We start from the raw sequence: 21,084 nt of genomic DNA, 5'->3' as shown, positions 1-21,084 counted from the left end.
CCAGACTGCCTCAGTTTAGAGGTGTGGTATGGCACTCTAAATATGCAAGCATACATAGACAGGCAGGCAGACCCACAGGTACCTGTGCAAGTGTGGCTGCTGTCTTGTCGCCCATTCTCCCTTGCTGCAGATTAAGCCCTTAAGTCGTCCCTCTGGGACTTTGGAGCTGTGGCTGGTTCCCATCTGGTGATTGTGGATACTTTGTTTTTTCTCTTGCAGGCAAGATTGATATGGTGAAATCCAAATGGGGCTTGGCTTTGGCTGCAGTGGTGACAGTCCTTAGCTCTCTGCTCATGTCTGTGGGCTTATGTACACTCTTTGGCCTGACACCCACGCTCAATGGTGGGTGAGTATCTGAAGCCAGGCTGACCGACTGGCTGAAGGGGGGCTGAGAGTTGCTTCCTCTTCGGTATTATGGCTCTGTATTACCCACCTTCTTCCCAAACAGTCTTCCTCATTGCCTGCTTGAATTATCCTTCTGCTGAGGTATACATTCTCTTTCAAACTTTTAAGTTGAATGTTTTCATGCATCGTATTTTTCAGTGTATGCCTTAATGCAGTGTTTCTCAGACTGTGGGTTGGGACCCACTAGTGGGTTGTGAGCTAATTTCTGGTGGGTCCCCATTCATTTCAATAATTGATTTTTAATATATTAGATTTGCTGCTTCCATGGTATATAACTGCATTTGGGGAAATGTTATAGACCTGAACTTTGAACAAGCTACTATGTATATTCTTTTAACAGTAAATGGGACTTACTCCTGGGTAACTGTGAGTAGGATTATAGCCTAGGTTTGTTAAAAATGTTCCTGCTTGATGATGTCACTTCCGGTCATGACATCACTTCCATGGGTCCTGACAGATTCTCATTCCGAAAAGTGTGTCCCAGTGCTAACTGTGTGAGAACCACTGCCTTAAAGTATGAATGCAAACATCGGGCATTACAGATAACATTTGGGTTGGAGTTGGCTGTGGGTTAGGCAGGATTAACTGTGGCTCCTTGATGAGCAAATTGGCCCACAAGGTAGAGACATTAGTGGAATTCATTGTCCCACTAGTCAGAGTGGAAGGAGGCTGGTGTATTCTCATGATCTGGGACACTTTGAGATGTGCTCAGTCCTAACTTTCTTTTTGTTTCCTTCTGCTTGCCTTTTGCTGGGTCCTTGCATCATCTTCATCATCTCATGCAATTAACCAGAGCAGTGAAGCAAGCACAGAGACACAGCGTGATCTGTCCTTGTAGGACAGCTGTCTCCCAGGCTTGTGCTGGGCTTCCCTTAAGTGATGGGCAGAGCTGGGGCCATTTGGGTCCTTGCCCAGCTGAGCTCATTTGCTCTTCTGGCTGCGTGTGTAGAAATGAGGGTGTTGTGATCTGGAGTTCATGTTTCAATCTTGTTGATGTGCATGGAATATGTTGCGTGTCTTTCAGTAAAACCAGTCTTGCCCTGGAACTTCCCTATTGTACAAGGTGTATTGAAGCAGACTCCTGTGGCAGTTCTACCTGCTCGGTCTTTGCTCTCCCAGGCAATTTCTTACCAGTACTTCTTATTCTTGACTCCATTCTTCCTTTTGTTTTACCTCTAGAGAGATTTTCCCTTACTTAGTGGTGGTGATTGGCCTAGAGAATGTGCTGGTTCTCACCAAATCCGTTGTTTCCACACCTGTTGACCTTGAAGTGAAACTGAGGATTGCACAAGGTATGTGGGTGGGGGTTTCCATTTGGTGTGAACAAAGGGCTGAAAAGCAAGTTGGACCCTTGTTCTTCCTGATCCAGTCCTGTGTCCTTGATGGGCAGTGCCTTGCCAAAAACGTCCTCAGCCTTGCTTCCTGAGAATTCCTTCAGAACATTGGGGACCATACCTGGAATCTCTGGCTGCACAGCAGGTCCTCTGCTGCTGAGCTGTTGCCCTTCTACTAGGCATGTTTATCTCCTAATGATCTCTCCTGGTCTTCAGGGGATCACGGAAAGGGAGTGGCATGACACAGGTGTGGATCTTGCTTCAAGGTGACTTGGGCACATCTTAGGGAAGGAAGAAGCAGTTACGCCTGGAATGAGCACAGCAGGTGTCCTGCGTTGTTTTGATTTGGAGTTGGGAAAGAAGTACTGATAGCGCTGCCTCCCGTTCTTTGGGGTCAGAGCCACGCTCGTGGTATGACAGCTTCTCTGGGGAATGGCCTGAGAAACTCTTCTGCAATTTGAGTCCCACAGAGGAAGAGGCTGTGGTCCAGTAGCAGAGTATATGCTTTATGTGTGGAGGATCCTAGATTCTGGTCCTGGCGGCATTTCCGGGCAGGGCTGGGGAAGACCCTTTTCTGCCCAAGACCCCTGGTGAGCTGCTGCCTGCCAGGGTAGACCCCGCTGCACATCAGATCCTGCCTGGTCTGGAGGCAGCTGCCCTTAGCCTTTGATGTGGAGAGAGGCATAGGTTCACATCTTCCTTCCTAGGCGCGCACACACTGTTGTGTCTCAGTGACATTCCTTACAGCAGAAGCCAATTACAGTGAGGAAAGGCAGGACTTCTTGTGGGTCTTTTCTGTAAAAGAGCTGGGACATTCAGCAAGGCACCCTACTCTGATTTTGAACCTCTGCTGGATGTCACCAGCGCTCCTTTTGCTCTTGTGTGCTCATAGGGCGTTTTAGTTAATAAGCCTATCTTTAAAAACAAAACTTGGGCCCCTCTTGGAAAATGCTTGTGTTTCGGGCACTTACTGCATGTCGTAGTGAGTGTAGTGGGGAGGAATGCAGTGGCCCCTGCCCCAGTTGCTTAGCCTCTCTTCCTTGCCTGTTCCTTTTTCCAGGTTTGAGCAGTGAGAGCTGGTCCATTATGAAGAACATGGCCACAGAGCTGGGGATTATCCTGATTGGTTATTTCACCCTTGTCCCAGCCATCCAGGTATCTAGTACAAGAGACTGTGAGACACCTGGGTTTCTGCGGGGCACTGTGTTGCTCCGGGCAGGTCCCCCTGGCTCTATTGCAGTGCTCCTCGGTTAATAATCAGAGGACAGCTGGCAGCTGTGGCCCGTGTCCCTTCGTTCTCCCCCACCCTGTCCCTGCACATCATTGTTTCATTTGTATCAGCTCCTCGTACTTGGCCCCATCAGGCTTCTACTAAGCCTTGGTGGTGTTGCGCTGTCCTCTTGCCTTCCCCCTTCCATGAGCTAGGAGAGACCTTCAAATATCAAGGCTGCCACTCGTTTCTGTGTTGACGGACAGAGCCAAGGACAGGACAGCCCGTGTCACTCAGCCTTGATTCCCACGCTTTATTCCTCCTTTGGGTGAGATGTGCTGAGCATCTCTGATCATCTCCACCTGCTGTTTATATTAACTGACTGAGAAGTCCAGCTGTGTTGCTTACTCTGGGATGGCTCTTGCTGCTGGTAGTGGTGTGTGTGTGTGTGTGTGTTGGGGATAACATGACAGAGCCCTTCATGCTGTGTTATGTGTCTTGCAGGAGTTCTGCCTTTTTGCTGTTGTGGGCTTGGTGTCTGACTTCTTCCTTCAGATGCTCTTTTTCACCACCGTCCTGTCCATTGACATTCGCCGAATGGAGGTAAAATGCAGAGGGGGGCAGGAGGGCTAAGGCTCGTGGTCCAGGGCTGGGTAATAGTGACTGGCCTCAGTATGCCGAGCAACGAGAGCTGGGGTGTCCCCTGCCGCATTGTACTTGGGGGTGAGTGGGATACCTGTTGTCTAGACCCCTGCTCTCAGAAATGCAGGGCTTGGAAGAAAGGAAGCCCAGGCACTTTTGAATACCAAGGAAGAAGTTGGTTTTCTGCATGTGACTCAGATGAGTGTGTGGTGATGGAGGCAGTTCATGGAGTGCATATGTTAGGCTTGCATTGCACAATAGGACAGTGGTCTCCAGAATTCTTGTTGTGAGACCTGGAGGCACCCACAGAATGCTTTTGCTCTTCTGGAACTAACCCTGCGTGCTTTCCACGGCAGCTTGCTGATCTGAACAAACGACTCCCAGCTGAAGCCTGTATGCCCCCTGTCAAACCAGCAAGCCGTGCTCCACGGTATGAGCGCCAGCCAGCTATGCGGCCCGCCACACCACACACGATCACCCTTCAGCCCTCGTCCTTCAGGAATCTGCGCCTGCCCAAGCGGCTGCGAGTGATCTACTTCTTTGCCAGGACCCGGCTGGCACAGAGACTCATTATGGTATGCGCCGAGGGACGGGGAGCTGTCTGTGCCAGGGCTCTTTGTTGCACGGCCTCCTGGGGCAGTCTTGAGCTTTGCAGACCCTGCTGAAACCAGATATTGGTCTTGCAATAGAACTGTTTGGATTGCCAGTGCTCTCACAGTCTGGAGTGGGGAAGGAACTGGAAAGAACCACCTGCTGCGTGGAAGGTGGGAGCTGGAACATGCAGAGGCTGTACAGGTCACAGGTGTGGGGCAGCTGGCTGGCACTGTTGGGGATCCCTGCAGTTCTGCTGTCTGGTGGGTGGAGTTTGGCCTGTGGAGGGGAGTCAGCATCTGGGCTCAAGGTCTGCCTCTGCAATAAACTCATAAGAATATAAGAACAGCCCCACTGGATCAGGCCATAGGCCCATCTAGTCCAGCTTCCTGTATCAAATGCAGCCCACCAAATGCCCCAGGGAGCACACCAGACAACAGACACAACCTGCTCCCGGTGCCCTCCCCTGCAGACTCAAGAGTTTGGCCCTCAGGAAATTGCCATCTCTCTGCCTGTGTGCCCATGGGGCAAAAAGGCGGGATATAAATTAATAAAATAAATAATAATAATAATCATCTTTGAAATGGGGGTATTGGTGACCTCTTCACAAGGCCAGCAAATGGGGTGTTCAATGGGTTCAGCTCCAGTTCAGGTCCATTGCTGTGTTTTAAACCCTCCAGTTACAACACACAAACTTGAAAAATGTTCTGTAACCAGTTCAGAGCCACTTCACATGGAATAATATAGATTAGAACTCTTATTGTAATTTTATTTCATTATCATATGGTGTGCACAACAACAAATTCTTGTAACAGTAATAACTTCCCACAATGCTGCCTTACCGCTGATTCGTTATAGCACGTTTGTCCTGTTGTGATTTACATCTATTCTAGCCAATGGGAGCATTGCATTCTGACCCAGTCAGCTTCTGTTTCATACCTGATAGATTATTTATTTATTTATACAGGTATTTATATACCGCCTTTTCTTTGGTCATCCTCAGACGGAGAATCCAAGGCGGTTTACATAGGCAGGCTGTTCTAAACCCCCATAGGGATTTTTACAATTGAATAGTTCTAGTCTTTCGTAGAACTCCTCGTTCCTGCTGGATTCCTTCCCGGTCTGGCCTCTCTCTGGCCCTTCGCCCCCCATGCGCCACTTGACAGCAACTCCCCTCTGCCACCAAGGGTAGGGTCAGCTCATCAGTATATCAGCGTGTCGTCAGTTCTTGGGTACTCCTGGTTGTTTCGAACTGGCAGCCTCAGATCTTCAGGCATTCAAGGCGGCAGCTTTACCAACTGAGCCAGACCTCCTGCCCAGATTAGACATGTATACTATAGCAATGTTTTGTGCAGTGCCCAACTTTCTAGAATGAGACATTCTGGTAGTGTTTTTTTTTTTTTAAAGTATTAACTGCACAACAGAAGCTTGCTGAAGTAGCGCACTGTGTTAACCAACCTCTTTGTCCACCTGAGACAATGGACAGAGATGTCTGTTAAGGAAGGTTGTTGCTTAATGAAGCGTTGGTAAGAAGGCCTCTGCCCCCCCCCCCCCCGGCCAGTTAGGGCTCCCTCTGCAGTGCCACTTCCTTCCTCATGAGGGCCCTGCTTTGAAAATAGAAGTTTCCCTTCCAGAGGGCCCTTGTAAGGGTGGGGGGCTTTATTAAACTCTGTAAAAGCTTTGTTAACTAGCATATTTGGTTACTGGCAACGTCCATTCCAAACAGATTCTGATTAACAAAGCTTTTACTGCATTACACACAAAAATGTGGATAGACGTTATCCTGAACCTTCAAATTCCACGTAACATACAAACACATTCCGTTTATCTAAGTAATTATTGTAAAGTTCATTCTTTGTAGTTCTGAAAGAATATATCATTTTGTTGTACAGTCTTCTCCTAGTATCTACGGGGGATCTGTTCCTGGACCCCCCGCAGATATTGAAATCCATGGATAATAGAATCCTTGGGTAGGGCTTCAAGGATGCAACCGGAAGTGCCCTCTAGGCCTCAGAAGGCCCCTGAAAGGCCTCTGCAAAGCGGTTCTGGTTTTGGCCAGAAACTGGAATTGCTTTTTGGAGTCCTCCAGCAGGCCTTCTAAGACCTGGGGAGGTCGCATGAGGTCATGACCAGAAGACTCTTTCAGTTGCATCCAAGAGGTCCTATGAGGACCAGCCCTCTGATTTCATTATCCGCAGGTGATCCGGGAACTGACCCCCCACAGATACTGAGGTCCAGCTGTACTTGAATGTGTTCTGAGGTGGTCACTACTCTTTGTAAGCTGAGGTTTGGTTCTGGTTCAAGGCAGCCAATTGGTTTCCAGTTCAGGTTCACTCAGAAAAATTGCCCTAAATTGGTTTTGAATTGATTTTGGGTTCAGCTTGACTCACAGATTATAAAACACCACCATTTAGAAGTTCTGTACATATGATACATGGCAGCAATCCTTGAGATTGATTTCGAAGACTTGCATGTTGGGACATCCTCCCCTGGTCCCATTTCTCTTCCTTGCAGACTGGAACAGTCGTTTGGATTGGCATCCTGGTGTACACAGACCCAGCAGGCCTCCGCCCCTACCTGGCATCACAAGTCACTGAGCAGAGCCCATTGGGTGAGACAGGCCTGCCAGCCATGCCTGTTCCTGGGGAAGTTCTCCCTACTGGGGATGCCAAGCTGTCCCTGTCAGTCTTCCCTTCGGAACCTTCAGTGCAGCAGCTCTCAGAGAATCGGACACTTGACTCTCTGAAGAGGCAGGAGGCCAACCATCGTGCCGAGGATGATGAGCGAGAGAGCAAGGGCAGCAGTGGCCAGCCAGACTTGGGCCTCGAAGCAGAGGTGACCTGGGGAGCGGAGGACGAGGAGATCTGGCGGAAGCTCTCCTTCCGACACTGGCCATCCCTCTTCAGCTACTACAACATCACGCTAGCTAAACGGTGAGTTGGATGGGGGTGGCAGTGGCATTTCCGCTGGGTATACATGTGCCTCTTTGCCTCCTCTTGTGGACTAGAGAGGTCAAGAGGCCATCTCTGTCAACACATGGCATTGTTTGCCCTTTTTTGCACTCTAGTCACCAACTTTTCCCAGGTTTTTGCTTGTGGGGTTAGGTCTGTATGTCTCATGTTGTTTCCTAGCCAGAGTTCTTGAAGCATTTTACATAAAAAGATGCTCTATAGCAGGGGCGGGCAAGCTTTCAGGTTTAGGGATCCTGGTTCTTTAACAATTGTGTAGGAGAGAGAATTTCAGAGGATTTCTGTGAGATGACAAGCTGCACCTTCTGGAATTCTCTTTTCTGTACAATTGTTAAAGGTTCAGGATCCCTTGGACCTTTAAAGTTTTGCCCACCCCTGCTCTACAGCGCAGTAGGAAGAGTCTGGGGAAGAGTTAAGCAACACTTCAGGAAGAACAGCCACCTGTGAGGACTGAGCAGGGAGTCTCCTGTTCGGGCGAGGCACCTGCCCTCTGAAAGAGCAGAGATTTTGCCTGAGCTCTCAAGGTGGGGAGGGATGTGGACAGCATCCCCAGTGCTGGCGTTAGGCTGGGACAGTGGTCACATTCTTGTGATGGATGTGGTCAACAGAAGCTGTTCTAGTGGCATCTTAGGAGATAAAATGAAGCTGTGATGGCTTTAAAAAAATGTGACTTCCACAAAAGTTGTGCATTTGTATAATACTTGTGCAGCACTTCTGTTCAATAAGAGGGCTTTGAACAGGATGCGCACAAGACTTCTTATTATTTAAAATGAATATTTACTGCCCTTCAGCTGACCAAGAATTTCAGCATGGCTCATCACAATCCTAAAAACTCAGTGTCTTGTACAAAACAAGAAGCAAAGAGCCCAGTGGAAAGGTTAAAAGCAGAACAAGGCCATAAAACAGGAAGGAGTATCAGCAGCCATGGTCAGTTCAAGCCTGCTTAGCTAAGGACTGGAAGGCTTGGTGGTGGATGGAGGAAGTGATGGGAGGTCGTCGGATTTGGGACCATACAAGGCTTCCTTGAAGGGCTTCCTGCATGCAGGTGCTACAGCTTGGAACCCACCCAGTCCCTGCCTGCTGAACTGGAGACTGGCTGATGTTTTAGTGTTGCAGGAAAGCTCATGTGGGGAGGAAGCAAGTTCTTGAGAATCTACTAATTTAAGGGTATTGATCTCTGTCAGCTTTTGTATTTTGTAAACATCCTACCAGCTGCTAACCTCATGGTGGGATTAGTATGTAGAAGCTTTGGTGAACTTAGTTAAATTCTAAAGTAAGCCAATAGTCCGATCTTTGATTTAGGACTGCTGGAACACTGGACTGGTCCTGGGTGTTCTAGGTATGTTGGAGGCTGGGCAGTGTTGTGAAATCCAGTAATAGCAGATAGCTACTTCGCCTGCTTTTTTCCCCTCCCCGCCACCCTTGCCCACCTCCACCACCCCCTGCAGGGACAGACTGAAGATCAGCTTGCTCAGTGTAGGTTGGCTCACCTGGCTTTCATCTTGAGACTGCCCCAGAGTGGTCTGAGGAGTTGCCCCGTGCTCCAGCCTTCCTTCTGTTTGTTCATCAGTCCTGTTTCCTGTCTTTTTACAGGTATATCAGCATCCTCCCAGTGATACCCATCACATTGTACCTGAACCCACAAGAGGCCATTGAAGCGAGACACCCGCAAGAGGCAAATCGTTACCCTCCCTCCTTCTCTCTTAGCAGTGGAAAATGGGAGCAGGCAGATCAGCTGGCAGAAGGCATGCACAAAGGTCAAGGACACCGGGATATCACACTCTACAAGTAAGAACCAGAGGTGGGAGGGTACGGGAGAGAGGCAGAGAGCTGGGCTGAGCCGTTGGTGCTTCACTGTAGCTTCTGTGCCTTTACCAGGTGCAGCTTGCATGTTTCCAAGCCGTGAGAGCAAGGGGCTTGATCCCTTGCCCCAACAAAATGGTCAGCTTGCATGGAAGATCCATGCCAGTTTCTTTGCTGGTGCTCCGTTGAGAGAGTTGGTGTTGTGCAGTGGCCAGGGCTTGGAGGTGGAGCTCTCAGGATTCAAACACAACCACCAAGCGTGGTATGCCGATCCTGACCCCTCTAGCCCTTCAAGGAAGCACCAGTTCAGTGGCAGCAGATGTGCTTTGCATGAAGAACATCTTGAATTCTGTCCTTTGTTGCTCAAAGGTCACAGGCTGTCAAGTTTGGAAAGGCCTCTCTGCTGTTGCTTGGAGCGGAGAGTCTTGAATGATGGCACTGATGTAGTGTTGTGCCTGAAATGCTGGCCTAGGAATGGGGACGACCACACAGCTGTTAGCCATGAAGTGTGTTGGGTGCCCTGGGGTCAGACTCTCTCTCAACCCAGTCGGTTTCACAGAGTGATTGTGGGTGTAAAGTGAGCAGGACACCAATGCAATTAATTATAATAGTGACCTGGGTGAGCAAATGGTCCATTGGCAGTGTTGCTCAGGAGGCTGCCCACTCATGTGGCGAGGCTCTGCAGCAGCTGGTGCCTGCGCCTCTGGCAGCATCTGCTGGAAGGAGCTGTGGGTGATGTGAGGGATGGTCCCCATGCTGCAGGTGCTGGTAACACGAAGAGAGATTCAGGCCCTGCGTTGGAACTGCTTGTGTGCCAGTTGAGTGAAGCTGTACTGAACCTGGAATAACCGGATCAGGGAGAAAAAGAGGGTGCCATGTGGTAGCAACTGACAAGCTTCTCTGTTTCCCTCTTAGGGTTGCTGCTCTGGGCCTGGCCTCTGGGATCCTCCTGGTCCTTCTGCTCTTCTGTCTATACAAAGTCTTGTGCCCGAAAAACTATGGGCAGAACGGGCCCTCCCACAGCCGGAGGAGAAGAGGGGATCTGCCCTGCGATGACTATGGCTACTCCCCACCAGAGACCGAAATCATCCCCCTTGTACTCCGGGGTCACCTCATGGTAGAGTACAGGACAGGAGCCTGTGAATATGCAGGCAGCCCGTTCTCACAGTGACTGTGGACCTGGTCAGCACCTGGCCACAGCTCTTGCCCCGCCCTTGGGTCTCTCCTCTTGCTGCCAGAATTCTCCACCTCTCCTGTCACTCTTACCTCACCTCCTTAAATCCCTGCACTGCCTTCCCACCTGCTCACAGACGCGCAGCTCTTTCTCCTTTGTGCTTGCTTGCTTTAGTTGCTCATCCGGTTCTTATACTGCTCTTCATCTGAGGGCTCCATGATAATGAACATAAAACTGCAGTGATACCTAAAAGCTGCAGTAAAATCAAACCAGTAAACAACCCACAAAAATGCTCACTTTCAATCACTAAAAATGAGAACATTTAATAAATGAAAAGGTTGTAAATAAGCATCGTTTACAAAATAGCTGTGTTCCAACACTGTAGAAATAAGAACCAACTGAGTTGTCTTCAAGACCTGAATAAGCAAAGTGTTGAGCAGTCTCCCAAATACCAAGCGGAAAGAGGCAGCACAGTCAGGGCATTACAAAGCCTCGGAAGGCCGTGTGCAGCAGCCAAGCCCCAGCTACTGCCCTTTCCTTCAAAAGCTTTCATAACCTCCTCTCCCTCCCCTTCTCTGTTGCCCCGGCACATCCCTGCCACGTCCTTTGGCCACGCTGCCCTCTCCTGTTCCTTCTGAAGACTCTGGCCTGGCTGTCCTGATGCTCGAAATACCTTGCCTAGACTGTCTCCAGGGCGCTTCCTTCCTTCCAGTCTATCTTCCAAACTCACCGCCACCCCAGCTCCCCATCTGCTTCCAAGTACTTCTAAATAACAGGCTGGTGTGTTATTCCCTCTCCCCCACCTCTCTCTGGCTTGTCGCTTGTGACTGTACACTCATGTTGCAAGTCCTTTAGAGCTGGGGCCTGTTTTTTCACTGTTCAAAGCATGCCTCACGCTCGGGTGCTACTGCCCTGAAATGAGCAAGGGGGCTGGTGAGGCAGCTGCAAGGGAGGTGTTGATTGGAGGAATGGGTCTTTTCTGAGGTGCCCCCCCCCATTTGTGGAGTGCCCTGTCTAGTTATGCAGCTTCTTCCCTTCTGGTGCCACATGAACCCATGCTTGTTTGCCCAGACATTTGGATTTGGCATTTTAGAGACCTCGACGTGCTCTTTTTTCTGCAGGATATCGAGTGCCTGGCCAGTGATGGGATGCTGCTTGTCAGCTGCTGCCTGGTGGGACAGATCCGTGTGTGGGATGCTCAGACTGGCGACTGCCTCACTGTAATTCCTAAGCAGGGGTAGGTGCTGTCCCCAGCCTGACCAAGAGCATCTGTATGTGGGCTACCGGCCACGGTGGGGCTAGCTTGGGGCAAGTGCAAGGGTTCTTGCTCAGTGGCAGTCTAGACTTGGCTACAGATGTCCCCCCCCCTTATTGTTACTGTGTGTCCGATCTAAGCAGAGTTGCAGAAAGCAACGTGTTTCATGGCTTGTTGTGGAGCAGAGCTCCAATCCTGATGCACTGAAGACTTCCCTTGGTTGCTTTTGACCTCAGTTGTCCTGTCTGTAATGCCTGGAGTGTTCATCTCCTGACAAGCGCCTGTTCCACCAAAATGTGCTACACCCCACAAGGTGGTTCAGCTGCTGATTTCTGTGCAAGAGTAGCTTGCCTGTGTGATCACTAACTTGTGGACAAAGTTAATATTTGCATTGGCTTCTGAGCTTCCAAGCCCAGTTCCCAGGAAAGTGCCTCTCCCCGCCCCCACTTGCCTGTCTGGCAGAGGTGCTGTGCTCTGCCCCTTGTCGCCCACTGTTCTTTTGCTGCTGCGTTTCAGGTTGCGCCGCGACAACAGTGGCATCTTCGATTATCAGGACTGTTGGGATCAAAGCCCAGAAGGCAAGAGCAGACTGGAGAACCCCTTTGATGGCAGCCGCCCCTTCAAGAAGGCCCGGAGCCCTCCCCAAGCCCCACTGTTCATGGACCAACCAGACCTCACCTCCCTCATTGACACCAACTTCTCAGAGCAGGCCAAGGCTGCAGGTGTGCCGGAGCCTCGCTTCCGCATGGGCTGTGGTAGACAGAAGGAACTGGGCTATGACTTCAGTAGGCTGGTGGAGAAGGTCTACGAAGAGCAGAGCACCTCCAGCTGCACGAACCTCTTGGGCTTCTCTGTACCCCATGGACAGGTGACCTTTGGCTCCAGGACCAATGGGACCAGGTCACTGGGTGGCGGAGGTGAGGAAGATGAATACAGCAGCACTCGGCGGAGTAGCCTGGGAGCGGAGCCCTTTGCCACGCTGGACAAAGGCCTGTCTGCTTCCTCCTGGGATGGTGACTTTGAGAGCTCCATCTGGAGCCTGGAGCTGCAGGGGAACCTCATTGTGGCTGGCCGGAGCAACGGGAGGCTGGAGGTAAGCGAGGGGGTGGCTGACATGTGGCTGGGGGTGGCTTCTGTGGCTGACGTGTGCTTGTCCTCCCCAACCCGTGTTTACTCACCTGCTTGGTGCCCCTGGAGGTGGGAAGGTGAAGCTCATTCCAAGTCGTGAGTCATAGAGGACGATGACTTGAACAGGTCTTCCAGGTCTAGTTCCCTGCCCCAGGCCACATCCATACACAAACCCACACACGCACTTGCAGAACCCAGCCAATGGCTGCTGCCCAGGCAGTGCAAAGTCACTCAAGCCAGTGAGCACTGATTGACATATCGGTCTGATACAGTCTGATCTAGGGTGAAAATTTCCTTGTGTTGTAATTTTGGGACATATGTCCTGCTGTGTGGACCTTCAAGAAGTCACCAACTCAAGCTCAGGAGGGTAAAGCATATCCACCAAGTCCTCTCCCCCCAAGCGTTTTGGGCATCGGTCAGACTCCTGTGCTGTCCCTAGTCTGGCTAATCTTGAATGCAACAGAGGAAAGGAGAGGAGCAGCAAAGGTTGCGGGCAGAGAAGCAGCTTTGAGTGGAGTTTAAGTTGACTTCATCAATGTATCTGAAATCCCCACCTACCCTAAAGGAGGGGTGGGGGCAGGGAAAAACTCAAGTATGATTTTGGTGCAGTGAGTGTGGGGGGCGGGCTTCATGGGGCACACGCTGTACATGCTGGAGGTCTCGGCTTCAGTCCCCAGATGCTCCTGGCTGCAAAAGGACACTCCTGCTCAGGGCTGAGGCAGCTTCTTGTGTTTAGGTCCTTGCTGTGGATTCTTTCACTGCAATCTTTCACACACTTGCTGGAAAGTAAGGTCCATGGAACTCAGTGGGGCTTTCTTCTGAGCAGACATGTAAACTGCTGGGCTGCTAGATGGCTTCACATCAGACTTTCTGGTGAGGAGCCCAGGAGAAACTGAAGTCTGTGGTTCTGGGCCTGGACAAACCTTGGGTGGGAAGGAATGGGGGTGGGGCTAAAATTCCTCTCTCTGTCCAAGGACCTTTGAAGGAGAGTCCTTGGGTGGGGACTTGGGAGCTTCTTGCTTGGGGGCTGAAACAGGCTATTCTGTCCCCTGGTCTTGCAGGTGTGGGATGCGATTGAGGGCAGCCTGCGATGCAGCAATGAAGATGGCCAGTCCGGCATCACGGCTCTGGTCTTCCTGAACAGCAGGTGACTGTGCCGGCTCTCCTCTCCACGCCGCCCACCCCCAGTAGTTTTCTTTCTGCATCTCATGTTTAAAAGGGGACGTCGACAGCAGATGGGGGCTTAAGTGGGATCCCCATGTAGCACGCCTTGCTGGAGTGGCAGGCAGGCTCTCTTTCCTGCCCAGAGGCTGCTGGATTATGGCTTCTTTCCCAGGGGTGGCGGCTACTGTGAGGCTGAGTCTGCAGAGAGCACGAGTGACTCTTCTTGTGTCGTAACAGGGTCGTGGCTGCCAGGCTGAATGGCTCCCTGGACTTCTACTCCCTGAGGACACATGGCTCCTTGGGCCACATGCAGTTTCGAGGTAAGTGCAGCTCCTCCAGTGGGAAGTAGGAGCTCCTCGGCAGCAGCTGCTGCCCCTGCACAGTCTCCAGAAGAGCCCTGCCCTGTTTGATCTTCCCACGGGCTGGAGAGTCCTGGTGTGACCTGTGATTGTTGACCTCTCTCCCCCTCCCCCCAGGAACTCCAGGCAGGAGCAGCCTCCCTTCCTCGCCCCTGTACAGCAGCAATGACCTTGTGACGTGTGAGTTGACACATACAGTCACATGTGCTCACCAGAAGCCAATCACAGCCCTGAAGGCCGCAGCTGGGCGGCTGGTCACTGGGAGCCAGGACCACACGCTGCGGGTGAGTCCCGGGAGAGGGCCTGTGCCAGCGCCAGTGGATGCATCTGTTGACCAGCACTGCAAACCTCAGTTGATCACTGACCCTGTTTCTGTGCCTATCGGCCAGTGATAGGGGCTGACCCAGGTCTGATTCAAGAGGAACTGCACCTGCTCTCTTGCCCCCAGTCCTGGCCAGCAAGGTCCCCCCAAGGCAAGGATCCTCTTTCCTCTCTGTAGGACGCAGTCAGAGCTAGGAGACTGGCGCAAGAGAAGAGGGAATGAAGTGCAGCCCCTCCCTGACCTCTTTGCCTTGACTGGGGCTGCTGTTGCTTCCTGTGGGTGTTCCTCCCGTGGGGGAAGTGTGCCTGCTTTCTGAGCTCTATTGTCTCCAGCCCTGTAACAGGAGCAGCTGGAGACATTCCTGAGCAAGCAGGGGGTGGGGGAAAAGGCAGCCTTTGCTCTGCTCTTTTTGACTGGCCCCAACCCAGGAGGCTCTTTGCACAGCAGACCAGCTGGCAGACTGAGCCATGAATGGGGCCTTCCTCCCTTTGCACCTCACCGGCTGCCTATAGGCAGGCCATGCCTCCTCAGCCCCGCCCGCCGGCAGCAGTAAGGGGCTCATAGGGGAGCAAGGAGATGATTCATGGAAAGGGCTCGCTGATTATGCTACTTCTACCATATGTAGGTGTATCGCTTGGAAGATTCCTGCTGCCTCTTCACACTGCAGGGTCACTCTGGAGCAATTACAGCCGTCTATGCAGACCAGGTATGAGGTGGTCAAAGGGCATGTGCCATAGTGGATTTGGCATCAGTGTGCAATGTGACATGCGCAGGAGGAGGGGGAGGGACCAGACACTGTCAGGGTGTTCTGGGAAGGGAAAGAGATGACCAGCAGTGGAGTGGGAAGATGAGAGAGACCCTCCTACTCCTGATTTCACACTTTCATACTTTTCAACCAAACAGTGAGGGCTGGAAACTAAAGGACTAGCAAGGTGCATGTTCTGTGTCTAGGATGCTGTTATAGCTGGGTGGCATGACAGTAGCCATGTGGCCCTCCTGACCCCCTCTGCCAAAATTCTGAATTGGGTCCTGTGTGGACCTAGAAATCCTTTTCACCAGTGGACAAAGATTTTCACTTGCTTGATTTGTTTTATTATGCCAGTTAATGTGTACTTGATTATTATGAAAACCTCAACATAGAAGGTGAGGCTCAAGGTGAGACAGCTAATACTGTAATCCCATTGTACAAATTGATGGTAAAGCCACACCTGGAGTATTGCGTCCTGATAGCCATATCTCAAAAAGGATATAGTGGAGATGGAAAAGGTGCAAAACAGAGCAACCATAATGATTACTGGACTGGGACACCTTTCCTATGAGGAAAGGCTACAGCATTTGGGCCTCTTCAGTCTAGAAAAGAGGCGCCTGAGTGGGGACATGATTGAGACATACAAAATCATGCAGGGGATGGACAGAGTGCATAGAGAGATGCTCTTTTCCCTCTCACGTAACACCAGAACCAGCGGACATCCACGAAAGTTGAGTGTTGGGAGAGTTAGGACAAACAGAAGAAAATATTTCTTTACCCAGTGTGTAATTAGTTTGTGGAACTCTTTGCCATAGGAAGTAGTGATGGCATCTTGCCTGGATGCCTTTAAGAGGGGATTGGACAGATTTCTGGAGGAAAAGTCCATTACGGGTTATAAGTCATAGTAGATCTGTGCAAGCTCTTGGTTTTAGAGGCAGGCTGCCTGATAGCCAGATGCAGGGGAGGGCACCGGGACGCAGGTTGTGTCTGTTGTCCTGTGTGCTCCCTGGGGCATTTGGTGGGCCACCGTGAGATGCAGGAAGCTGGGCCTTTGGCCTGATCCAGCAGGGCTCTTAGGTTCTTAATTTGCCTTCAGTACAAAATAATTTAGAATTTAATAAGAGTAAGAAAAAGCTGCTGCAAGAACTGTCTTGTTCAATCGGAAATGCAGTTTATTCCATACAATCTCAGAGCCCAAATGTCTTCTTTGAATGAATAGGTTCAAGACCCATTAGTGTATTACAAGATCCAGGTTAAAAAGTTGTTCTTGATGGAGATTCCAGTTGAGCACAGTCAGCTTTAGTTTCTGGTTCTTAGGACTAAGAGCCAAAGCAACTGAAAGTCATAATGATTTCACCCTGAAATGCCACATATTTCAGTCTAACTTGATATCCAGCCACTCTGTCCCCCACCTAAAAGGCTTTGTGCCACCACAGAAAGTGCATTCTCACCCACTTATCTTGGAAAATTACCGGGAAGGAAAATTCTCTGCCGGCTTCTTTCATCAGATTTGGCAAGAGGGCCCGGACAGTCTCTGGCAAGAAAGAGTCCACCACCACTGCTGTTCCCCCATCTGAATCCTTCTCCTCTAGGTTTAGGTTTTAAAGTGCTCTGCCTTTATTCCCAGTCCAACTGCTGCTCTGAGTGGGGGCAGTAGCCAGGGGCTAGGGGTCCTTGTCCAGCACATATACTGATGGCCCCACATAAATAGAATCTCAGACCCCTGGCTTGAAGGAGTTGCCATCTTGCAACCCAGTCCACTTTCCCGTTGCCTTTCAGACAATGGTGCTGGCAAGCGGTGGCCAGGATGGTGCCATCTGCCTCTGGGATTTGCTGACAGGGAGCAGAGTGAGCCACATGTACGCCCACCGGGGGGACGTCACCTCCTTGACTTGCACTACCTCCTGCGTGATCAGCAGCGGCCTGGATGACGTCATCAGCATCTGGGATCGGAGTTCTGGCATGAAGCACTACTCCATCCAGCAGGTACATGACTGCAATCCCCGTGCGCCCCCCCCAGGCCCAGGCAGTTGCGGCAAGGGCTCCCCTGGTGAATGAGTTGTTTCTAGGCCAGGTTCAAGATGCTGGTACTTGCCCAGTTAAAGTTCAGGGTCCTGAAGGGAGGGTCACCTCCCATATAGGTTGTCTTGTCCCTTCAGTAACCTTGCCACAATGCCACTTTTGTCAGGTTAAGTTGTCCACAGTGACTGCTTATGTCAGCAGCAGTTTTGTCAGCAGTTTGTGGAACCCCTTTTCCATCTGAAGTTGTTAAAAAGAGCTATGTATTTTTTAACAAAGTGTTGTCAAGCAGTGACCAGGCTAAGGAGCTTGGTCTGATTTAGAAGATTAGTTGAGATCTTCCTTTTGAGGCAGGCTTGTGTTCTCAGAATGTTTATATGTTGTACGTGTCTGGACCGGGAGGGAATATCTGCCCCCTTCTGCTGACATTGCTTCAGTCCCTCCCCTTGATTCCTTCTTGTGTGGCATTTTACTAGTCTAGTTTTCAATGTCTGGCTCTTTGATTTGGACAGCCAGCCTAGCTGTACTTATCAAATTGTGTCTCAAGAAGGTGGGCCTTTTGGTGCGGGGGGGGAGGGGAAGAAGGGAGGAGAGTGATGGAAGCCGCAGCCTTGGTTAGGCCAGGAAAAGAGAAGGCTCAGCTCCCACCTCCTCCTTAATGGGCTTCTGTTTGCTCTCTGTGCAGGACACGGGTTGTGGGGCCAGCCTAGGCGTGATCTCTGATAACCTGCTGGTGACCGGAGGCCAAGGCTGCGTCTCCTTCTGGGACATCGGCTACGGGGACCTGCTGCAGACTGTCTACCTGGGCAAGAGCAACGAGTCGCAGCCTGCCCGGCAGATCCTGGTGCTGGAGAACGCAGCAATTGTCTGCAACTTTGGCAGTGAACTCAGCCTTGTCTATGTGCCATCGGTGCTGGAGAAGCGGGACTGAAGGGGTGGAATGAAGAAGGCTGGCTGGGCCACAGCCCTTTCTCACCCACCTCCTCATCCTAGTGGCCCTTGGGCCTCCTGGGACCTCCCTGCCAAGAGGGGAGAGATGCTGCTGCCTGTCTTTCTGCAGTGATTCTGACCTTCCTGTATCTGGTAGGGGGAGGGGCTGCAGGCACCCCTACAGAGGGTGGAGCGGAGGAGGCGTTGAGCTCCTTTTGGGTGTAGGGCAAGCGACCCTGCCAGCAACATTTCAGAGATGTGCTGCAGTGCCTCTACTTTAAGAGGCCCTTTCCTGGAGTGCAGTGCTGGCCTGCTTGCCATTCCCATGTGGTTGCCAAGATGGGTGGGCCCCGTCTGTTTTTGTGCCTCCGTCTGCAGGTAGGGGGGCTGCTTCCTTGCATATGCACAACAGCACCTCTCCCAAAGTACTAGGCAGGGACCTGGTGGCGGTAGCTCGGCCACGGCTCTCCTTGGCCTCTTCCCTCTCCAGCTTGTTGGCTTCAATTCCGATGCCGAAGGCACAGATCCCAGTCCTTGGGTGAGTCTGAGAGAGTCGTGTGAACTGCCCCTCCCTGCTCTATTTATTTGTGTGCTGTAGAATTATTTATGGGGATGGAGGATCTGGCAGCTGCAGCAAAGCTGACTGTAAGGGAAGTCAGGAAAGACAGTTCAACCCGACTCCTCCCACACCAGTCACCGAAGGAGCAAATGCCTCTTGTGATGTCTGCTTATGCCCCCTAAAGAGAGCAAAGTGTGGGGAGCCTCTGCTTGCTTGCCTCAGCGTCTCTAGCTGTTGTAATACAAACAGGCGCAGCAGAAATAATGAATGGGAGTTTGAGTTGCCCAGGGACTAGGCTACAGAAAATCTAAAGGGGGGCTCTGATCTTGTTGCCCATGCAGAGGGTGCACACAGCATGCTGTTTTGCATGGTTACCCTGTAACTTGTCCCAGCGTTTGTATGCTGCACAAGAACGAAAGGTTCGATGTCATGCCTGGCAGTCCAGCGTTGGCTGCATGTTATCTTCCTCTTCTCAGGGCACCAGGCTATGGTACCTGTACTGGTGGGGAGAGGAGGAATCTGGCTGCTAGAAGTGCAGGAAGAGGAAGATGCAACAAGCAGTGTGAACAGTGGGAAAGCTTTTCTCTTTTGAAAGATGTAAAGCCATTAATTGGCTCTTTAGTTCATCTTTTGTTTTTCATGTAATACTTGGTGTGATAGGAAGAGCCCTGTAGCCTACTAAAGGATGCTTTGGGACTAACCTGCTGTAGTCCGCATGTCCCATTCCTCCAAGCTAGGGTAACACTTGCCTGCTTCAGGGGAGGGAACTACTGGACGGTTACTGCCCATGGCTGGGTCTCAGAGCCTCCCACCCCCTGCCGATCCCTTGTTGGCTTGTTGTCTGGTGTCCACACCATGCCTCAGGTGGCCTTAGCTCTGCTGTACCCTTTGGACCGTACAGCACAAGCTGCTTTTGTACCAGATTGTTTTATAATGTGTACAGTAACATACATTAAACAGAACTCACTTAATGCCTCACTTGTGTTTTGCTGAGGAGAGGAAAAGCCAGTGGCTGAGCTCAGGTCCAAGCGTAGAGCAGGTCCTTTTGGCGCCCCCGCCCCATCAGAACTAAAGAGCTGCATATTTACAACTATTGCATAGAGTTGCTGCCTGTCCTGTCCATGCACTTACCAGCATTTTCTTTTTTAAAAAGATCTAGTCTCAAAAGCAGTCACAAGTCAATCCTAGTTAAGACAAGCCAAGTCTCTGCTATCTTAGGGATGGTAGTCTTAGCTTAGACTCTGCAAGTCACACAGCTCACTGGGTGTCTTGCATTCATAAGCCTTCTATTGGACTTCCTGGCTCTCTGATAAGCACCTGTAACTCTTGAACAATGACACAGGTGTGTCAGTCTGGGGTGGGGGGGAGGACAGTGTCCCATCATTTGGGAAAGGAGGGAATAGGTAGAGGTAAATTCAAGTATAAAAAACCTTTGCTCACTGTTGAAGAGGAACCTGCTCTGTCATCGGGGTATGCACACCTCAAAATGAAAAGCCAAGGCCTGGGGGTGGGTGCACACTCCTCCATTTCTAAGCTACCATAATATTCAAGACTACACCATCTTTACTGCTTACATGACATGGGAGTTTTACATGACTATTAACTGGAAATTGCCTGTTTTGAAGCATAAATGAAAAAATGTCAGTGTGTCATCCACAACCAAAGATTTGTTATGTTTGTCCAGGTGAGCCTGGCCCTTGTCAAGCAAACCTCTCTTGCCTCCTGCTATAGATCAAGTCGGGGAATGCTGCCTGAGCACATGTGGATATTATTTTAGTGTGGTCCCTTCTGCCAAGTAACAAAACAGAAAAACTTTTTGTAGGGAGGCATACTGAAATTAACTTCCTGCTTCTGAGGTACAGCTGTGAACAATGGTGTGTCTGGGGCAGAAAAGCACTTTCCCTCATTCCCCCACCTGTTGGCAGGAACACTGTGGGCTTCTAGTGAGCTGTGCACAACCCTGCTGGCTGAAGTGCCAGTTCTGCAGTGGCCACACAACAGTCCAGTGCAAAAAAACCTGCCTGGCCCAAGTGCAGGCAGAAAGAATCAGGCCCATTTTGTTATCCAAATTACAAACGCCATGTGAAGAGATTCACTATAGGCTAGTGAGGCAGGAAAGGGAAGCAGGTGGGGGAAGAGAGCTCCACCTCCTCCTCTTTGTTCACGCTTCAGTGCTATAGTCTCAAGGCAAGGCTGGAACTAGGAAGGCTTTGCTCGAAAAGAAGATGTGGATGTCTGCCTGGAATTGCCCCATCCACTCAAGGATTCCTCTTCCACTGTAAGAAACCCAGAACTTTAACAGCATCATTAATATTTGCAAATGCAGAGGGTCAAGCTGCAGGCTTCTCTCAGCTCTTGACCCCACAGAAACTGACAGCAGCCAAGCCCAGTCTGACAGCAGTCTGTGCACCAGACACAGGCAAACCTCAACAGGCCTCCTTCCAATGCTCTAAGACAGTGGTTCTCACACAT

The 21,084-nt window shown here is 50.9% G+C and overlaps 1 protein-coding gene across 3 annotated transcripts in view; it reads left to right on the top strand.

Moving 5' to 3' along the window:
• Window positions 1-19,583, top strand: part of SCAP (SREBF chaperone) — a 47,835-nt gene extending 28,252 nt beyond the window's left edge. For all 3 annotated transcript variants that reach the window (XM_066628909.1, XM_066628911.1, XM_066628910.1), the window contains exons 8-23: window positions 220-346; window positions 1,585-1,697; window positions 2,800-2,894; window positions 3,454-3,552; window positions 3,948-4,166; window positions 6,697-7,115; window positions 8,745-8,939; window positions 9,870-10,071; window positions 11,250-11,365; window positions 11,900-12,476; window positions 13,573-13,658; window positions 13,913-13,995; window positions 14,152-14,318; window positions 14,982-15,062; window positions 16,884-17,090; window positions 17,809-19,583. In XM_066628909.1, the coding sequence (XP_066485006.1) occupies window positions 220-346; window positions 1,585-1,697; window positions 2,800-2,894; window positions 3,454-3,552; window positions 3,948-4,166; window positions 6,697-7,115; window positions 8,745-8,939; window positions 9,870-10,071; window positions 11,250-11,365; window positions 11,900-12,476; window positions 13,573-13,658; window positions 13,913-13,995; window positions 14,152-14,318; window positions 14,982-15,062; window positions 16,884-17,090; window positions 17,809-18,054 (3,032 nt within the window). In that variant the 3' untranslated portion in view covers window positions 18,055-19,583. The remainder of the gene's footprint in view (window positions 1-219; window positions 347-1,584; window positions 1,698-2,799; window positions 2,895-3,453; window positions 3,553-3,947; window positions 4,167-6,696; window positions 7,116-8,744; window positions 8,940-9,869; window positions 10,072-11,249; window positions 11,366-11,899; window positions 12,477-13,572; window positions 13,659-13,912; window positions 13,996-14,151; window positions 14,319-14,981; window positions 15,063-16,883; window positions 17,091-17,808) is intronic.
• The last annotated feature ends 1,501 nt before the right edge of the window (window positions 19,584-21,084 follow it).

This window comes from Tiliqua scincoides, chromosome 5 (assembly GCF_035046505.1).
Source record: "Tiliqua scincoides isolate rTilSci1 chromosome 5, rTilSci1.hap2, whole genome shotgun sequence".
In the NCBI taxonomy this organism is placed as follows: Eukaryota; Metazoa; Chordata; class Lepidosauria; order Squamata; family Scincidae; genus Tiliqua; species Tiliqua scincoides.
The sequence above is the reverse complement of the archived record's forward strand: the minus strand, read 5'-3'. Positions and strand labels throughout refer to the sequence as shown.